Source organism: Dermacentor silvarum, chromosome 6 (assembly GCF_013339745.2).
Source record: "Dermacentor silvarum isolate Dsil-2018 chromosome 6, BIME_Dsil_1.4, whole genome shotgun sequence".
NCBI lineage: Eukaryota > Metazoa > Arthropoda > Arachnida > Ixodida > Ixodidae > Dermacentor > Dermacentor silvarum.
Genome location: NC_051159.1, coordinates 158,703,353 through 158,723,256, shown reverse-complemented (window position 1 = coordinate 158,723,256; position 19,904 = coordinate 158,703,353). Strand labels below are relative to the sequence as shown.

General features: G+C 46.2%; 1 protein-coding gene across 3 annotated transcripts in view; it reads left to right on the top strand.

The window, feature by feature from the left end:
* LOC119456300 (limbic system-associated membrane protein) overlaps positions 1-19,904 on the top strand; it is a 207,974-nt gene that overhangs the window by 171,890 nt on the left and 16,180 nt on the right. For 2 of the 3 annotated variants that reach the window (XM_037717993.2, XM_037717995.2), the window contains exons 2-6: positions 10,178-10,297; positions 11,722-11,931; positions 14,045-14,166; positions 15,704-15,745; positions 19,720-19,870. In XM_037717993.2, coding sequence (XP_037573921.1) covers positions 10,178-10,297; positions 11,722-11,931; positions 14,045-14,166; positions 15,704-15,745; positions 19,720-19,870 — 645 coding nt within the window. The remainder of the gene's footprint in view (positions 1-10,177; positions 10,298-11,721; positions 11,932-14,044; positions 14,167-15,703; positions 15,746-19,719; positions 19,871-19,904) is intronic. The other variant, XM_037717994.2, reaches the window with a different exon arrangement.

Here is a 19,904-nt window from a genome sequence, read left to right as displayed (position 1 = left end):
CTTTGTTGTATCATTTACACGCACTCTCCTCCGCTTCTCAGCGGTAAACTTCTTTCTACGTCTTCTTTCCACTCCTCTTCGTAAATATTTTCACCAGAGTCGCGCTTAACTGGCTCCTTACCGACGACAATTCCATCGCATCTTCCTATTAAGTGGCTAATATATCTCAGCCTTTGATTTTGAACAATGGCTCCCGATGTCCGCAGCTTGTTCCATTCCTCAGATGTATTCGTTCTTAGCTCCTTGTTTCAGTGTAACGGCGCAGATTTATGTTCTTTCTGCTTCAGCTACCTGCACCTTCTAAACATCGGACTTCTTAATCGCAGTCGCTACAGTTTTATGCAACGCAGTTGGTCCTTTAGTCGTCACACTAACTTGTTCTTAATACATAGGTGATACCTTATTTTCGCACGGAACCGCTGACTTCCAGCAGCTACTCAAACAGGAAAGTCCTGCAGTGTATAGACCGCTGAGAGCGTACTTGCCAACCTGGCACTTCGTAGTGCCAGTCTTAGTCTTACTGCCAAGAGTCTTACTAAAGGGCACAGAGTTGTTTTTTATCAATCTAGCTGGGTGTACACAGCTCTTCTCGTAAAATGTGTACGTCACAACACTGCAAGTGCTGTACCTTATGTGATTTATTAAGGTGTTTTTCGAGACTACGAGCAATTTTACACAGCCCGTCGTGGTCGCCAGTTTGATTTCACGTCTTCGGAGGCGCGTAAAAAAACTGTAATGGTTGCTTTTACTGGATGGGTTTGTATTGTCGCTTCAAAGTCACAATCCGCAGAAAGCTTCCTCCCAATTTGTACTGAGGATGTCTGTTGGGATCACAATACACAGAAAGATAATTACGTGGAATATCGCCTTGCAGATATTATTAGCTTTCATAGCCTGTTCAAGCGATTAAAAATATAAATCCCATCGTACGCTGAAAGTTTACGCAGCGAGTCTATAAGAAACACCGGGAAGTCTTTCCTTTCTTTACAGTAACCGAAATTACGGTGAATCCTTAAAAAACTGAGTCATGCGTCATGTCTGAAGACGGGCATTGAACCCTCTACCCTCCGCGCTGTTGGGCGGAGCAACTCACAGGTACGCTTTAATTAGCTTTGATTGACGCACAATCCGGCGATATGCCAGGTGCACGCGTGATGGTCGCGTCTCAGACCCGCAATCACGAGCGTTTCAATTGATTTCCAGGCGGGTCGACCGCAGTGCGGCCATTTCCCCCGGTCGTGGCCGGTGGTCAGTTGAACAGTCGCGCGTGTGCGCGCCAGCACGGAGACAGAGGACCTCCTTTGCCTTTTTTTTTTTCCTCCCCTTAATCGCCAGGTAATGCCCGCTCTCCGTCTCGTCTGGCGGCCGACGCACTCATCGGCCTGCGTTACGCCCTTGCTGTCTTCATTGGTCCCGTCGTGTGTTGATACCAGCCCATCCATTTGCAACGGCTGCATCCGACCAGCCGGCTGGTCGTTTTGTACCTTCCTGTTTGCGTGTGGTATAGCGTCGGGTGGTTGTACGGCAGGCCGTGTACGATGTGTGCCGTGTCCGTTCTGCTACGCATCTCTCCACCCTTTGTCGTTGTATGTACAGGCGAGGCAGAGTGCACCAACCCGTCGTCTTTTTTCCTACTGTCGCACGCTCGGCCTTCATCAATTTGTAGCGTGGCGCCGTTTGCCCGCCGGAGGGTCCACCCGGATGCCCCTCTCTCTCTTTCTTGCTGAATTGCTTGCCGGCTTGCAGTCGGGTCCACGCCAGAGACTGGACGTGACAGAGAGCGTTGAGCAGCCACTGGATCAAGCTTTACGCATGACGTGAAATGAGCACGGGTTATAGGCGTACGCGCTGTGTCACGGTAAGCGCCCGATAACCGCAAATAGAATTACCGCTAGTAATGCTCCTGTGCCGGTGAACGTGGACCGAGCCAGGGAGAACTAGCCCCGAGGGCTCTGTCTGATCGCTTGTCCTCGCTCTTAATTCTTTTCATTTGCTACCGAAAGACGTACAAACGGAGCTGGCTGCTCCAGGAGGAAACTGGAGGCACCTGGAAGCGTTTATGAATGATATAGTATCAATCCGAACTGGGACAGTAGCTATTATGTCATCAAATTGCCACCATTTCTCAGGAACCACACAAAGTTAGTATAACCGAAAAAAAAAACAATATAACACGAACTAAGCTTGCATGAATGAATGAACTGACCACATGCACACCAACACAAACGCGCCATGTCGCCGACTGTCTGTCTTGCCAAGTTCGTTGTACTATTACGAAATCTAAACGCTTATGGTGGCCAGCTCTACTAAGCATATACACTTTCAGAATACACAGCTGCCAAGAAGTAGTTTATTGATTGGAAAATGTAAAGAGGTCGGTCGGAAAATGGAGTATCGGGCCTGCTACTCTGTACGTAAGGGAAGGGGAAGAAAGAGGGTCACAATGGGGGATGATAATAGGAGGAACGAGGTGAAAGAACACATTGCATAAATATTATCACAAGCATGAGTCCAAGCCCGTGTCGCCTAAGAAACGTGAAAGAGCACGCATTGTCTCTATCGTCTGCCAACTCTGTGTCCATGCGCCTAGCAAGAGTTCCTCCGACAGTGGTCGGTTGTCTAAATGCCTCAAGGTAGCTGTCAGTGTCAGTCTTTCGCGCGCATACACAGGGCACACCACGAGCACATGGTCTATACTCTCTACAATGCCACACACTGAACAGTCTGGGGAGTCTGCCCGTCCAATGATGTGCAAGTATTTGCTAAGATACGTATTAAACTACAGGCTGTCGCTCTTTGTAAACAAGGAATGTGAAAGTTTCATTAACTCCCACGCACGCACGCATGCATACGCGCAAACACACACTTGCACAAACATGCAGTCCGCAGCATGTTTCGGTAAGTGTTGTAATGCCTCCGACAACTACCTTTTCTGAAGCAAGACTGTAGATCTTACGGTTGCTGGGCCGCTTTCACCAAGCGAGACAGTGGAAGGGAAACGGTCGACAATGACTAAGCAAGAATATGTCCAAGAAATTAGTCAGGACACAAAGAAAGACGGTGTATCGAAATTAGCCCGCAACAGGGTCTCTTTCCTAATCTATCTTAGATTTTTATTTTTCCATTTATAATATGGGCAAGGAGGGCCAGCACGGGAGGGATGTCTCCCTCTTCGTCGCACTCTCTGAGGGTGACGGGGGACAGCAGCCGTCGCTGCCTGGGTCGCCTCGCCGAAACGCTCGCTTGCTCACGCGCACGCACAAATGACATCGCTTCGGACGGCTACCGCTGCTGCTGTCAAGCGAGCATTCAAGGTCTAGCTGCTGCACCCCTCGCTATCGGAAGATGACGCTGCCTCCGACTGCACAGCCTTCTTTACAGTACCACTCTCTCACGCCCATCCTCGTGCTGTCGCCCCTCTTCTCACTTTTACGAATTTTGTTTTTCCTGCAAATCCTAGAAAATAAAAAAAGAAACGGAAAGTGTGGAGGTGGTTCCCGAACTGTGACTCACGTTCACGATCGCTGTGGTGGCAAATGTGCCCCGACCGTGCAGTGGCGCTATGCGTCGCAGAACAGCGCTTCCGAAGGGCTTTCCGACGAGCTCGTTTGCCCCCATGACCACCGATGCATGACGGGGACGGGCTAAACCATCGCATTCGCACGCTGCGGGCTTTCGCTTAATGGCGACAGCATGGTAGATGAAAGCTGTGCGGCCTAATTTCAGGCTTTGGCAGGGGAAAACTGTGGTGGTTTATAGGGATCCGGATTGGCGAGTTTATCGAACGGCGGGGAAGAACGCGGATGCCTTCGTTCGTCGCATTCTCTGTTCTGTAGATGTGAATATGTAGAGCGAAATATATGAGTATATCACAGTTCACCGAATTCCGCCCATCAGTTACAATGCCGAATTTCACGTTTGCCGAACAGAGAAGTGAAATAGGCCCACGAGCGCGCACTGTTATCACATATTCACGCCCCGTTTACAATCTGCGACGGGTATGGGGAGGCGTTTTCATTAAAAACTATATATGGTGTAAAAGGGGCGATATAAGGGCGTTTTAAGGGATGTAAAAAACTGAATTCACACTTGATACGCCCATAAGGTTTTTAACTCTTCAAAGTATATGTCGGCGCCTCGGATAGTCACACGTGCGTCTTTGCGTTCAGCAGCCTACAGCCTTTTGTCATTAAACTGCGGCCTTGTTCTCTTTCCGGCTGACGCCAAAGTCCTCGCGCGCACCAGACTCATGGCGGTCCCGTACTAGGATACTAGCTGCATGTGACGCTCAGCAACACGGCTTCACGCATTCGCTCCTCCAGGTTAGGACAACGCATACATTTATCTTCGTCTTGCTCAACAACAATATACATACATAACCTTTAGAGCCAAAATAATATATATATATATATATATATATATATATATATATATATATATATATTATTTTGGCTCTAAAGGTTATCGCTTGTTATCCCAGCAAGAGCGGCTTCTGTTCCGTTATTCTCAAACTTTGCCGCCTATATTGATTTTCATCTTTTTTTTCTTTTCCTGGCTTCCGTTGCATGCGATGTTTCATTCTCCTCTGTGATTTTGAAATTCCCAAGGACAAACGCGCGGCCGGTGGTTTTCTCTCCCCCTCTGGACCTTTCGTTTCGCATGGGAGAATTTCCCATCCGTTACCGAATAAGGCGGGAGCACTGCCGGGAGCGGCAGAGCAGCTACGCGCAGAACACGGGGGAGGTTAAGGAAAGAGAGAGAGAGAGAGACCCAGGAAAGCAGGAAGTGCGAACGAAGTTCGGAGCACTAAAGCTGCACAACGGCCCCACCCCCCTCTTCCCACCCCTTCTTCTTCCCCTCCCCCATTTCTCAGCGTACCGTGGTCGGCCTCAGCTCGGTGCATTCGAATGTCGCGTGATAGATTGCCTTCTGGTGAGCGCGCTGCGTGGTTCGCATGTGGTGGAGGCAGTTTGTTGCTTTATTCTTTTCTGTCTCCCTTGGTCACTTTCGAAGCGCTGCTGCATGAAAAACGACGCGGTTAAACGCCGCCCTTGTAGCGAGGCTTTGGTTTAGATTCCGGTGGTAAGCGAGTGATTGCCGAAAGACGCGCGTCAAGTAGCACGATTGAGTTGTGTAACTATCAGCTGTCTGAAGGAAGAGGTATTACTCAGAATGTGTGGCCTGGTTGCGAGACAGTACTTCAAATGCGCATGTCTTCGCGTTCTTGCGTTCCAGGGGAGCTTTTAAATGGGACACCAATGACGATGAGACGTGCAACCTAACCGTATACAACCTTAACTGCATGTGCTCTGTATATGGTGGTTATCTCTTGAATAAGCTAGTGCCGCTCCAGAAGATCCCTGTTTTACTATTTCATCGCGCCTATGTGTGGACTATTACTACCAGAATGGACGACGACACTTTCCTCACTTAAAAGAGGAACAGGATGATAGAACAACCGAGTGCTTTACTAAACTAAGAATAAGCCTTTACGATTTTTACATTTTTACAACAGCAACGAAAATAAAGAGAATGAGATAGTTCACCAGAAGGTGCATCCGGGCAGCATTTGGTAGCTTTACTGTTTGAACCCGCAAGTATTTCACGGTTTTCGCGCTTCACCTAAGCACTTGAAGTTGCGCATTCTTTCGGAACTCTGCGTTCTACACGCGTATTTCCCAAGGTAACCTCTTCAACTGCGGGACAGTGCCAGCTGTCGTTCTACATTTTGGTGCTTTTTGACATACCTCTATGGCAGTGTAATCTAAGCCCACGGTCTGCGGATGCTGGGAAGAATTTCGTGGCTGGGACAGAAAACCCCACTTTGCCGCGCCGCACAGCACCACCCACCGTTTCCTGTGTCCTCTAAACTTCAGTTTGTGCCCGTCGTGTTTTCACCTACACGTACGTTTTTTTTTGTTTTTTCTCCTTTACTTCAGCCCTGACCCATAGGATTCTGAGATACACATTGGAGTAGGCGTGCGACTAGTTGGTTAATAAGAAAGAAAAACACGAAAAGCCCGCGGAAGATTCTTTTCTCGTGGTAAGGACAAAAGCGTTAAGGCTTCCGAAGGCGGAATGTGTCAAGGCTCGCTGTGGTCGGTCGAGTTTTGCGCACGAGAAATGACTTCACGTTTTCAAAACATCCTTGCTGAGGCTGACGGCAAGGAGCTCCGCGCTCAAACAAACGCCGATAGCCGTTCCTTAACTTCGACTCTGTGCCAGTCTTGCTGAAAAAATTTCGGACGCGTCTCTGCCGCCAGCGGATTCGCGGGGAAAGAGCTACAAGCGCTTCGCGCGAAAATTTCGCCACACGTTGTATGTTCTATATCCTGGAATTGCAGCGCTTGCTTTCTCTTGTCCGTGCTTCGTCGAAGTCCCGGCTGAGCTGTAATTGCGTTAAGCGAGCGGCCAAATTTGTCAGCTCAACAGTTTTTTGTGCTTGGGAAGCCAGCGTGTTCTTTCGGTGTTCGGTGGAAAGCTCGACAGCATTGACGTTGAAACGCTCACGGCATTAGTGAAGTTGACGCGTACATGTGTCATGGTTACGACCGACTTAGGTATTTTTTGTGTCAGCCGCTTTTCCCATCTCGTGCACTGCTTATTCGTTGTACACTGGCAGTCTTAAGAATGTGCGTACGTGGCGATGCATCAAACTATATTAATCACTACTTCGTCAGAATTACCCTTACTTTTTTCTGTTACTTGATGCACCACTTCGGTATCTTAGAAGGTATTGTTGGTATTTAATATACTGACTGCGTGAGAATTATCCTGAATATGTCATTTATGAAGAAAGAAAGAAAGAAGGAAAGAAAGAAAGAAAGAAAGGAAGGAAGGAAGGAAGGAAGAAAGGAAGGAAGAAAGGAAGAAAGAAAGGAAGGAAGAAAGGAAGGAAGAAAGAAAGGAAGGAAGAAAGGAAGGAAGAAAGGAAGGAAGAAAGGAAGGAAGAAAGGAAGAAAGAAAGAAAGAAAGGAAGAAAGGAAGAAAGGAAGAAAGAAAGAAAGAAAGAAAGAAAGAAAGAAAGAAAGAAAGAAAGAAAGAATATGTAGGAATGTCGAGTTTCTTTTTTTTTTCTTTTGCTAGCGCAAAACAAACTGAATTTGAGTACGCACCGTAAATCACTGACAGCAATAGAGATAGATGCCTTCCTCCTATCCGTGTCCTCCTTACATATCCGCTTGAACTCGGCGGCGTCTCTTACTATAGTCTGAACTTTAACGTGAAGAGCAGGTTGCTCGTTAAACGACTCTTCTTGCTGAAAGAACCTATAACTAGAAGTTGTCAAAACTAGGCTCTGTTGGCCTTACCTTACCGGCATAAATGTGTTCGATTATTTGAATAGAACACTTTTGCAATTTTTCACATAACAGCAAACATCCCCCCCCCCCCCACCCTCCTCACCCTTGTCGCCTCTTCTCGATAATATTAACAAAAGCTGATGTATGTAACTGGTTATTGGTTCGCGTTGCGTAACTCCCGAGGAAAAATAACACCCGCGGCCTTCACTACAAGAATCATGCGGGTAAATTTTACTTGCCTGCCTTTATGTTGTTGTTTTTTTTTTCTTTACCGCTATCAGCAGCAAGATCGCACGTACCCTTGTCGTGGCTGTTCATTTCCGTGCAGAGCGGGCTGTTCCTGCGCTGCAGTCTCGGTCACATCGTCATGCATTTAGATCTTCTTTTTTGTCACTCATCTACCACGGGTTCGTGTTCTATACCAATACAAGCTTTTCCTTTTCTTCGCTGACGTCTCGTCTACCGAGAAGCTGGCTTGTCCGGAGGTGGCGAATCTCCTTGCCGAGCTGCATGTGCTCTCTGGCCGTCATACACATACATCACGCGGAATTATTCAGCTGGTCCCTGCTTCAGAACATGTGTGGTCAGAGCTCTGCGAAACTTGCGCACATCTATGCCAGTCTCTTTGCCGCAGAAGTTCTCTCCCCGAACCGCAAGCGTATATTCCGTGAGATGCCGTTTGGGCTAAGTTGCATATCTGATGGCTTCCTTTTTCTGGGCACCTCGTTCGCTTCGTCCCTAACGCGCCACTCGTGCTACCTCGGTTTTTTTTTTTTTGTTTTTTTTTCTTTGGAAGGTTGTGCCAAGTGAGGTCGGAAGTGCAGTGAACGAAGGAAATAAACAATGATAAAAAGAAGTACGCGAAAGAAGGCAATGAAAAAAAATGAATGAAAGAAAAAGCAATGAAAGAAGCAAAAAGAAAAGGAACCGATGTTCAGGGAAAGCATGATGCGAAAGAATAAGAAAGAAACAAAGAAAAAGGAACAAAATGAGGAAATGATGTAAAAATAGAAAAAATGAGGAATAAAGGAATGAATGAAAATGAATGAAAGAAGAGAAACCAAAGAAAGAGAACAGAGGGTAAAAGAATGAAGGACAGGTGGAAATGAAAGAAAAATGGAGGCAAAAAAGTAAACAGTATATGATATAAGGAAGAAGGTGAAGGAATGAAATAAAAGCGAGAAAGAAGGCAGAAAGGAAAAGAAATAAGATGTGCGCGCGTCATTCCCGGCTCACCCGTCGAGCACACGCACTCTCGGGCCCGTATTTTGCGAGCGGTGTTCGTTGCGTCCATGAATATTTTACGTCCCTTCGGACACGTCTCTGCCGGTAATGGTACGTCGCTGCGCAGTGCGGCCTCGCGAAGGGCGCCGTATTGCCCCGAGTTCATCTATAAAATGGGCGTGGTCAAGGCTGCGCCGTGGACACCGTCCGTCCGTCGCGAAGAATGCCGCACATGGCGCGCCCGTTTCGATGCGCCCAGCGCGCCTCGATATGCGGGGCACGAAGTTATTAATTTGATAGGCGAGCGATGTTGCAGGCAGTCTCAAGGCTGTATGCCGACACCTATTCGTCTCCAGCTAAGTTTCAGTGTTGAAAAGGTGTGATGTAAGCGCAGTTTCCGCGTGTGGGATTCTAGTTGTTTAATTGGAAGACCACCTGGTGTGCGTTCTATGGTGGTACGGAGGGTTCATATCGCAGTTAAAGATCGACTGCCTTTTAATAATAACAATTTGTAGACCTTTAAGTCCCAAGCGCTTGATTCGAGTTATTAGAGACGCTACAGTTGGCCCCGAATCACATTACACCACCTTAACGTGCACTGATATCTCGGTACATGGACGTTTGTGCATTTGACTCTACGGGAATGTGGTCCCAGCGTTAGAGTATCGAGCTTGTGACCACGTGTTCAAGAGTACAAACTATAGTCACTACGGAGCAGCGGTAGATCAAAACATTTTCAATGATAAAATTCATAAGTGTCCTCAAGCGGCTTTCAGAGAAGCTGCCGTGGCGCCTTACATCCTCTACCGAAAAGTATCCGCTTGCAATTCAATATTTGCTTCTGTTTCCTGTGCCATTCCTACTGAATTAAACGGATTTTATGTTGTGTACGCGTCGTATTAGTAAAAACTTTACAAGCAACATATAAAAATGACGGAGGTCTATGGAACATTGCTGCGAAGTCTGGACATAAGTGTCTATAAGTCTCGCCGTTCCTATACAGACAGCCTGAACGATCTACCGAATTCATGGAGTTTCGACAAGCACCGTTAGTCATGGGTAAGGAGGCAAGAAAGCAAATAAAAATAACTTCTACGTGCACAGCTGACTGAATCTAGAATAAAACCCAGAACCACCCCTGTCAGAGTTCGGCGCTCTACCGACAGAACCATCGGCCTATAAGTGCCTGCATGGCTTAGCAGTGCGGCACGTTCTTGTGATGGTTATAGAAAAAAGAGCTATAAATATGACGGCGCAAAAGGGACAAATAACCAGTAACGCTGTGATAACGAATTTTTTTCCCGTGCAGTCTTTCTGTAATGCTGCGGAGGTCTGAAAAATCCGTACAACCACGAAGTCGACTGTTATTTCTAAAACTCGAATACTGCATTGGCACCTTCTAACATACTGGTAGCAGTATGCAATGTATGAAGGAGTGATTTAGAAGAACATTGAATACAATATGTCCGATGCTTAAGACGTAATTAATTGCGTTTCAATTTTAGATCAGCTGGAGGGTGAGGGATGACATAAGCTGAAGCTCGCGTTGAACCATTCTGAGTGTAGACCTTTGTTCAATGCTGAATTCTTGTCTATAAGTAAACGACTTGCTCTGGTGCTGAGCCCTGCTTCCTTTCCTCTCCACTTTGCAGCCCAAGACCAGGAAACGGAAGTGCCTCAAGACCGGAAAGTGGAGTTTTTGACAAAAGAACAGACATTCTTCCTGAGCCTTGGTGACTCTGTGTCTCTCCCGTGCAAGATCGTCCAGTCAAGTGAGTAGGCAGCTTTGCAAAAAACTCATCTTGTTTTTTGTAAGGATAACATGAAAGCCTTATCGAAGAGATTTATTTGAAGCCCGAAGAAGTGTGTGTAAAGGGTTAGGAGGCTAAAGCGAGTTTCTGACTCTGCGCAGACGACTTTGATGCTATAGGCCCGGTATGTAGTCTCAGATTGTAGGCGTGGCCTATTTTTTAATAGAAATTTGCTAAGGACATCTGGACTGAGTGAACGTAAAATTTCTTATTGTGGAGTAAATGTCGCAAGAAGGCTAAGTTGTTGGTAAGAGGCACCCACGAATTCATCGTTCAGTGGAAGCGCCATTCCTCGTATATACCAGCAGTCTGAACGCATGGTTCTTTCCCAACTCTATGGTGTCCCTACAACAAATCGCCAAAGGTGTGACAGCTCGAACAGTGAATTCTTTTAACGAGCGAAGTCTCGAAAGCTTATCTCGCCCATGTATTCATACGCATTGCATGGTGTCTTGTTTTACGAAGTCTGCTTACATCATCTCGGCTTTCGCCTTACCTTCACTGAATTTAATGGCTATCATGTTTTCTCTTCTTATTTTATATCATTTGAGGCTGAGTGCTTCGTGCCTGTCAGCAGCCCAACATCTTAGTTTACAACACCTTAGTTAGAAAAGTTGCCGTCGACACTCCTACTTGGCCAGTTTAGAGATAACGCTATCTACTGGTCTTAGCGGGATCATTTCTTGAACGAAATGCGTTGTCGACCGGCGGGATTCCCGATTTCATTTTTCACTTCGATAAACTGTTCTACCATATAACTTTAGTCTCTAAATGTGTTTTGCAACGCACACATGTCCGGGAATTTTGGACATTGCCCCTTCGGCTAGCTGTCGAACTTCACCGCAGTGCACCAGTGTAACTCAATAGATAGCATTTCGAAAATGAATATTTCAGAAGGCCGCCTGAATTTTAGCGACGTTCAGTTAGCAACATCGAGCGGCTACGTCCTTTAATTAACATTCATATTCACGGCACTTGGTCGTAACGTCTTTATTGCATTATAGTGCGTTTTGGTCAGGCTTAAAACACTGCCATAAAGCATGCAGCAGGGAAGTTTCGAATAAGTTCCATAAATACTCGTGTTAATTGAAAGGCGTACCCTGCTGACAAACGGGTTACCGACATACGGGTAGCTTTTCTAAATGATATTTTTTAAATGCTGTCAATTGAGTTACGCTAGACATGGCGATGAAGTTTGACAGATGGCCGCAGGAGCAATGTCCAAAATTCCTTGGCGTGATCCTGGATTGCTATTATCAACGTAAAGATATGGCTACGGGTTATCTTAAGCATGTGGCCATAGAAGATTGGGACCCAAATGACTCAGTGTTTCATATGTCGCAGTGTTGCTTTGGTAAAGCGGGATCGTTATTTTCGACATGCAGGCGAGGATGAGTTCATCAAGGTGTGGATCAAGAACAGGGATATCCTGTTCGCTGGGACTTTTCGTGTGGACACGGACCCGAGGGTCAGCCTGGGTCCCGAGGGCGAGCTCAAGATTGACGGCCTGGTGGCCTCGGACGACGCCGTCTACACCTGCAAGGTCAACAGCCAAATCGAGCCAAACTCCATCCAGCACAAGATCGTCCTTCCAGGTATTACTTTCCCTGTGCGGCGAAGATGTCAAAAAAAAAAAGCAAGGCGTCGCTTTAACTGTCCGCGCTGACGTGAAGTTGGCATTGTCAACTTAGTGTGACATTTTCTCGACCATGAGCTTATCTTTTCTAGGGCACTATTTCGCATAGATATTCGTTCATTTTATACCCGGAGCCGGCATTCTTTTCAGATGGCTTCTCGGCGAAATCGCAAATTGAGCTTGTAACCCTATAATGCAATAAATCGCATTAAAGCAAAGTGTTCGGCCTGCATACCATGCTTACCAGACATCCACGAGAAAAAAGAAAAGAAAAGAAGGAAAGAAAGAGCCCGAATAAATGTGACACGTTTTTAGCACTGGAAGGGTACACCCCTTCCACCGTGTAGGGTAGCAAACCGGACGTGCTTCTGGTTAACCTCCCTGCCTTTCCTTCTTTTTCCTCCTCCTCTTCCTCCTCCTGGATTGCAACGCGAGCGTTACGTTTCAGCACTAGCGCCATTCCCAGCAAGTGATTTTGTTAAACAAGGACAGTCGTCCTGTACTCATTCATGGACGAAAAAAAGGTTGAATACAGTTTTGTCAGTAAATTTTGTAAAATATATACGTGGTAACGTTGTCAGATATATAAAATGAGCAGGTCATGCACGGTACACCTCAGAGCCACGGCAATGCCGAATGCATCCTAATAGATGTACGTTGATGGCATTTTCCTACTTTGGTCGTGTATCGGCTAGCAGCAAAATTGTTGCCCCGACTGTACTAACGAAATATAAGAAAAATGATTGCTTGGAAATGTAGACGCACCCTTAGACTGGCTACTAATGTATTCATAGTCGAAGATAAAGCCCAAGTGCGTATTACCAGACACAAGTGACAGAAACAATAGGTCAGCGAAATGCGCCTGAATTCTGTCGTCAAGAAGGCTTGTGAAAAATCAGCGGCACATTTGGTTACATGCGACTGTATACTGCCTTTGGGAGAATACGCGAACCAGATGATACGAATGATTTAGAAGCAGCGAATTGTTGGCTATCATTACCAAGAACACCAGCCGCAGGCCCATGTGCAGTCACAGCTATGGTATCATTAAGTGATTATCCACTGTGTGACACATACATTGACGCATACATTGTTCTCGGCGCTGTATAGCACAGTGCTAAGCGCTCGATGGTGACTTGCACGACTTCCTTAAACTTAAGTGCACATGAGCTGCACGAGGTCACAAGAAACTGAATAATTTTATTTGTTTACATTTGGTTAAATTTTTATGAAACTGGGAACAAAATTAGTCTTCTGTGGCTTGCGCAACATCTGACATGCTATATGTGACAGGAATCATCCAGAACATAGCACATAAAATTTGGGTGACCGATTAAACTTTAATATTTCTAATGTATGATGTTTAAATGAGGTGCACCTCTTTATAGGGACACATTTCTGAGAGTGAAGATCAGTGCTCTTCTTCAGTATTCGGCCTGCAAAATACAGTAGTTGAGAAAGTATCGGGCTGGCACTTGTACGTTGCAATGAATAATTAAAATGGTATTGGTGGCGTTCTTAGAATTAGAAGAGCGCCGGCAGGTCACTTGAAACGACTATGAGTGCACCTTTAAGTAAAAATGCTTTACTGCGATCGTATCTAATTCTTGGGTACTGATCACACGCAAGTTTGTTGGCCAAAGAATTCTTCTAAAGAATACTTTTCAAGTGCCAAACCACGTACAAATATGTTCACATTAAGTAATCTGCCAGACAACAAGAAAATCTGCCAATTCGTCTGTTACTATAGGCTTGCAATTCAGCTATAGGGTAACATAGTGAGTACTTCACAGGCCAAAGTTGACGATGACGTTTCGTATCAATGGTGTTTCCCTTGTACCACACCTTTAGCATTGGTGCTGATACATGGCTCATCTACAGGGATGAAATATCACCTGTAATAAGAGAAGCTTCTGAGCTTATTCAGAGAAAAGCGCCCCAGCTCGTGTACGAATCACCTTCATGTCGCCGCCGCTAACTGAAAGGATCAACACCAACCAAACTTTTCGCTCATCTCGCTTGCCTCTCAAGGCACGCTGCCTCTTAACCTGTCCCACCCGCGTGACTCGCAGGACCCCCCAAGGTGTCGACAATTCCCGAAAGCGGCGAGGTGACAGTAATGAAAGGGGAGCCCCTGTATATAGGCTGCGTGGCGAGCGGAAAGCCCGACTCCACCATCACGTGGCGACACATGGTAAGTGAGCTGTCTGCTTTTTTCGTTGTCGGTAATCTGCTGCGAAGACTTTGTTGCTCTATGTGCAAGCGATGGCCGTTCCCCACGCTCTCCCATCACGTCTTTACGCGCTTTCGGGAGCAGCAACCCCAAAGCTCTGTGTCACGGCGTTGTCGGAAACCATTGCACGGCACCCTTCCGCCCCGTACGACGTACTTCTCTCTCTGTTACGAATATGAATGAGCGAATGCTGGGCGTGCCCTGCATAGCTGCCCACATGCTTTTTTTATCAGTTGATCTTGTTGTCCGCCTCTATTTTATGTTGTTGCTTGATTTCTGTGTGATGCTCGCTCGTCGAACGTAGGAGAGCTGAGCGAAATCCCCGCCAGACGGGACCTAGTTCGGGGCCCGAGAACCTGTCAACTGTCTTCCGCCCTGTTTCGTAGAATCATTGCGCAGTGCGCAAAGCATGCTGTTCCGCGAACACAGTCGCAGCTTTTGGCGACGCGGTCGCTTAAGGGTTCGATTTCATTCGGATTATTTTATATTGGATTACGTGGAAGAAAGGTGCACGTTGTGCAGTCATTGTTCCAAGACGACTTTTCGCTCCAGGTGTTAGCACATGCTGTTTTTAGTATAGATACTAAATTACTGATTGCCTTACAGCGCTAGCGAAAAACCAGAAGGATGACCGAAAGATGTCTGTAAGTTCTTCGCAACGGTTTGTTGCACATTCAGTCTTCTTTATGTGCGTCCAAATTATACATGCGGATGAGAGTCGCTCGCTTCGTGGTCATACATGCGCACATCAGCAGTGCTCAAGGTGTGGTTCAACAGTTGAATAAAAGGCTGAAGTTGGGATTAGCATTCGCGATACATCAGACACAAACTAGGGTTTCGCATGTAAGCGTTTCTGCCCTGTCACCATACTTCTCGGTAGCATAACAGCACGTGATAGACATGATGACAAAGCAAAATGCAGAAAGCTATGTACTTAGCGCTTCTACCACCACCATCCTTATTCCTTACTTATGCCACAAAACATGCCTTCTATGCCAAGCGAAACTTGTTCTGCTCCCAGAAATAGGAAGTGAAACGCCGTTTTATGCTAGCGGAGGGCATCTGGGAATTTTTATCTTTCTTTGGCCTGTTTTATACAGACCTGAGCTCAAGCCACGTTTTTATGTTGTGTTTCTGTTTTGACCCTGTTTCTTTATGTTCCGCCATTTTGTCTGCTTTATTTTGGCCTTGTGTGTTCATGTTGCTCAATTCAGTTACGCTCTGTGTCATTCTGTTCTACATTATCAGTCTATATTGCGCTCGCACGTGGCCTAAATGTCAACAAACAGCCCATTAGCGCCCAACGCGCTTTCCAATACTTGTTCTCTGTAACTTAAGTGGCCGCGTATTTTCTGGACAAACCAGACGCGCTTTCAAAGAGGCTCTCGCACGGGTCTCAATCTAGTGACTGCCGCATGACGTAGAATCCCTTAAGCCCTTAGTCCCATTGCGATACCGTCGTGTTAAATGTGTGGATGTTGTTTCCGAATGCTTACAGGATCATATCAGCACCTCAAATGTGGCACGGTCGTCGAGGTCCGTAAGTGGCATTTGCCTCTAAGAGCGAAAACCGCAACGAACGTAGTACGAGTGTGTGCAAGCAGAAAGCTACATCCCCGCTAGAATCTTGCTGCCTGTGTGGCCGGCCTTTCTTCTGACTCCTGCCCCCGCCCCCCTCTGGCAGAACGTTTTTTCCTTTTTTGTGTGTTTGTCTCCAAACGAAAGCCTGCGTGGCCGCCTTGCCTCGTCCAGGGTGGTTTGTGTGCCGTGTCGTGCATTCGTCCACTCACAGAAACCGTGTGCCGTGTGTGCCGCGTCTTCCGGTGTTGCATGACGAGGAGACGCGGAGTTGTTTGTTGAATCTGAGGCGCTGCGACGTGCGGGCGCAGTCCGCTGCGCCCTCTTGCCCGGCGAACCCCAGCTTTCGTAGTGCACGTGCCTTCAAATGTAGAGCGCTACTGTCCCGCCGCCATCTTCCTTTTTTTGTGCGCATATTTCCGCCGTCTCTTGTTTTTGCGTCAGCTCTATCGCTCCCCTGTCGTTTTGTCCTTCACGTTTTCGTGCCGTAATTTTTCCATTTTTTTCTTGCGTTTGTTGTTTTATTTTTCTCTACGCGAGCAATGTTTTTGTTCTCGAGTGAACGGCAAAAGATCTCGTCCGTCTTAGCCACAGTTTGTTGAGGCCTTTCTCGCCATTGCCGTCGTCGCGGACGAGAAATAATAATAATAAAAAAATATCAAAGGAACGCTATTTGAAAAGGCTCACGCAATCATCCCGCGGGCCCTTTGTGTACATGGAGCATGGCGCGTCCATTAAGGTCTTTTACAAAGTGCTCGTTTCTCTTTTTCATTTGATGTCATGAGAAAGGAGTGTCCGGTGTGTTGGGATGAAGAGACGGTAACGTTGAACGTTACGCTATCATATTTGCTGACGCGTAGGATTAAGCGTGGCGTTTTTGTATTAAGCTATTATTTATTCAAGGCAACACCATTTTGCTGCTGCACAGTTGCCTGGCTTGCATTCGTTTGTTTTAAAATATAACGCTTGAGTCAAGTTTGTGTTTCAGCGTTAGCGAGCAGGCAGCCTGCGGCGCTTTTTACATAATTTTTGCAGCATGACGAAGCCAGTGACATATTGCTGCTGTTGTTGTTTTTTTTTTTTTTTTGGACATGAATGCTTGTCCGGAGTGGAGACGTGAGCGTTACCGACTATACACCGCTTTTCTTATTTTTGCTTCCTCATTGACGCGCTTTTGTGACATGCGCAGTAAGCGGCAGCCTTCTGATATCTTGCGGCTGGCTCACTGCAAAACGTTGTGCTTGTAGTTGTGCGCTTGGCAGTATGTTCGCCATGCTTCAGTGCCTCTGATGAGCAGATTACTAGACAATTAGCTGAACTTCTCATATATTCAAATATCAATCATTAGGAACCTGTTCCAAGTATCAAATTGTATAACGTCTACCGAATATACCAGTATGAGAACAAGTGAACGAGGCTGCGCAGAATAACTTTTTTTTTCCGTGCAGGTAACAATAGGGCTTTTGCAATCGCGAAAGCTGCCCGTCGTGCACGTATGGGACGTCAGTAGTGTTTGAACTCTACAGTCATGACCTTATGATTTGTGATGATTGCGCAGTTTCGGGCATGTGTATTTATGTTTAACATTGATTAGAACGCATTGATTGACACAAACTATGTGAAGAACAACATTGAGAAACGTCAACATTTTCTTTCTCCTCGTCCTAGTGTCTATAGCGAGAATTCATTGCGACAAAGCGATAGACGAGCTCAGGCACATTGCAATTCGGAGGGGGATCGCAAAATGGCTTGATATATTTATAATGGGACATGTGCTTGTGCAGGTTTTTCGTTGAAAGCTCCATCCATCGTTAATAGTTTATTTCAATCGCGAGAGGCCACAGCTTTAAAGCGCTCTCACTCGGGACTTAAAACTGCGAAGTTCACAATGGCGTACAGAGCCCGGGGTGCGAAGTCGCACTCCCCGAAGTGCGCTCTTGCGTTCAGGAAACACTTCGCGCTGCGATACGGAGTTAGATTTAGGTGGGGCCGTTGCATTATTGTTGTTGGATACTTCGCACCTCTTCAAAAATTCTGCTATAAAAATAAAATACTGCACGATTCGCATCAATACATACATTCGCATCAGTAACATTATGAAACCTTCAAACGCACTTCCCATTCCTGACCAGAAAGAAAGTACGAACGATAATGATGGTGATTACTGGTTGCTCATAGTCAGGTCGCGGCGAACATGTTGGCTTTCTACAACGGCACAAGCGAGCGCAGGAACGATATGCCACAAGGAGAATTTACTGCAAGAAGTCTGCCATGCCGCTCACTCCGCGTACATTCACATATATAAGCGTGACGCTTACCACAGGGCACACGGTTGAGTCAGTGCCTTTATAGGTCTGCTGCAGATCGCCTCTGCGCCGTTACATTGAAAGTAACTTGATTTGTGCAGACACCTCGAGTATTATTGCTCTTTTCACAATTCGAACCACTCTGCAGGATTGTGTTCACTAGGGCTGGTTGGTGTATGGCTTCTTCTGAAAAAAGAGAACGAAGACTGTACACAGAGGGCAAGATTTCTTTTTTTTTTCTTATTTTATATTGAACTACCCTGTTCTTGGTCAATCCCCTAGAGAGAGAGAGAGAGAGAGAGAGAGAGAGACAGATAAACGCAAAGGAAAGACAGGGACTTTAACCGAAAGGTCTAGGCTCTACATCTAGAAGCCGACACGTCGTGCTCAGCGCCTAGTTGTGTCTGCCTCTCGCCTCCTTGCCCGTCTTAGTGCTGTTTCTTCAGAATAGACCACTGTTCAAGCCCTATGGGCATACGGGTTGAAAATTATTGCAATATGCACATGTGAAGTAAGTATCCATGCAAGAAAAGTGAGTGCTGTCACAGCAGAACTGGCGCGGTATAATTGCTGAAGAAAGCCTCGTCTTAGGATCGAGACATGATGCAGCGTGTTCCTCTATATATTATATATGCTGGTATAACGATCAAGCGTTGTCGAAACGGCCATACACGATATTTATCAACATTCCCAATGCTACCAAACATATTAATCAACAGGCGTCGTACGGAGCTTCAAATTAGAAACCACGCTTCGCTATACCACTACATCGTATGATCAAATGGATGTTCTCATTCTCAATTAACGCGCCTCTAAATACAGAAGTACACATACAGTATAGCCGGGCACAAGTTCACGTTGAACACAGAGGCTGGAGTTCATAGGAGGGGGACAGGATGTCTGTGCAGAGGCATGAAGTTTCGCGATCCTATACTTAGAAGACCAAGAGTTTCTTTGTTGTTTTTGTAAGAGGATTCTAACACGTGGGTAATACCCTGGGACATTCCCTATTATTTCTGTTAAGCTCGAAGATTGTGCCTCAAACGAATGGAAACAAAAATAAAGTCAGGGATTCATATTTTTGTAGATGAGCTCATGTTTCTTTCTACAGTGTCTTAAGACCTTGCATGAGCTCATTCAGGATAGAGTGAGAACCACTGCCATTTTGCTCTTATCACATACATCTATTTTTTTTTTGCCGCCATAAAAGAATTCCAGTCGCTTGGTCTGGTAGGAGCGCAGCAGCAGTTCGCTGCTTGCTTTTTTTCGCATAGGCAAAGCTTTACTAAGGCTTTACACAGCTGGAATGTCTAGCGGAAATGTGCAGTGTTTATGCATGCGTGTGCTTTCTCACGTTTTTGATATGCGACCTCCCACTGACTTGTATAACAACCAAATACATCTTGAATATCTGCTCCGTCTGGCGCATTTGCCTCACGGAGTAAGGCTCATTATTAATTCAAAACACTCATATTAACAATCAATGTCATGCTTACATTTTGATTGACGCTAGCCAGTGTTGATACATCACTTGCTTATTCCTAATTGAAACGCCGTAGGCATTAGAGCACGAAACCGGCATTTGATCTTCACCATTCGACTGATTGTTTTTATTTTGCGTCGCTTCCAGAACGACTCTTCCATTGACGTCAGCAAGCTGGTTCAAGACAACCGCATCGACATCGAAGCTGCCGATTCGAAGTACTCCGGAACTTACGAGTGCACCGCCTCTAACGGCTACGGCAAGCCCGTCGTGGCTTACATCACCGTGAAAGTTCTCGGTAAGAAGGACGGTGCAATAAACAACTGAGGGTG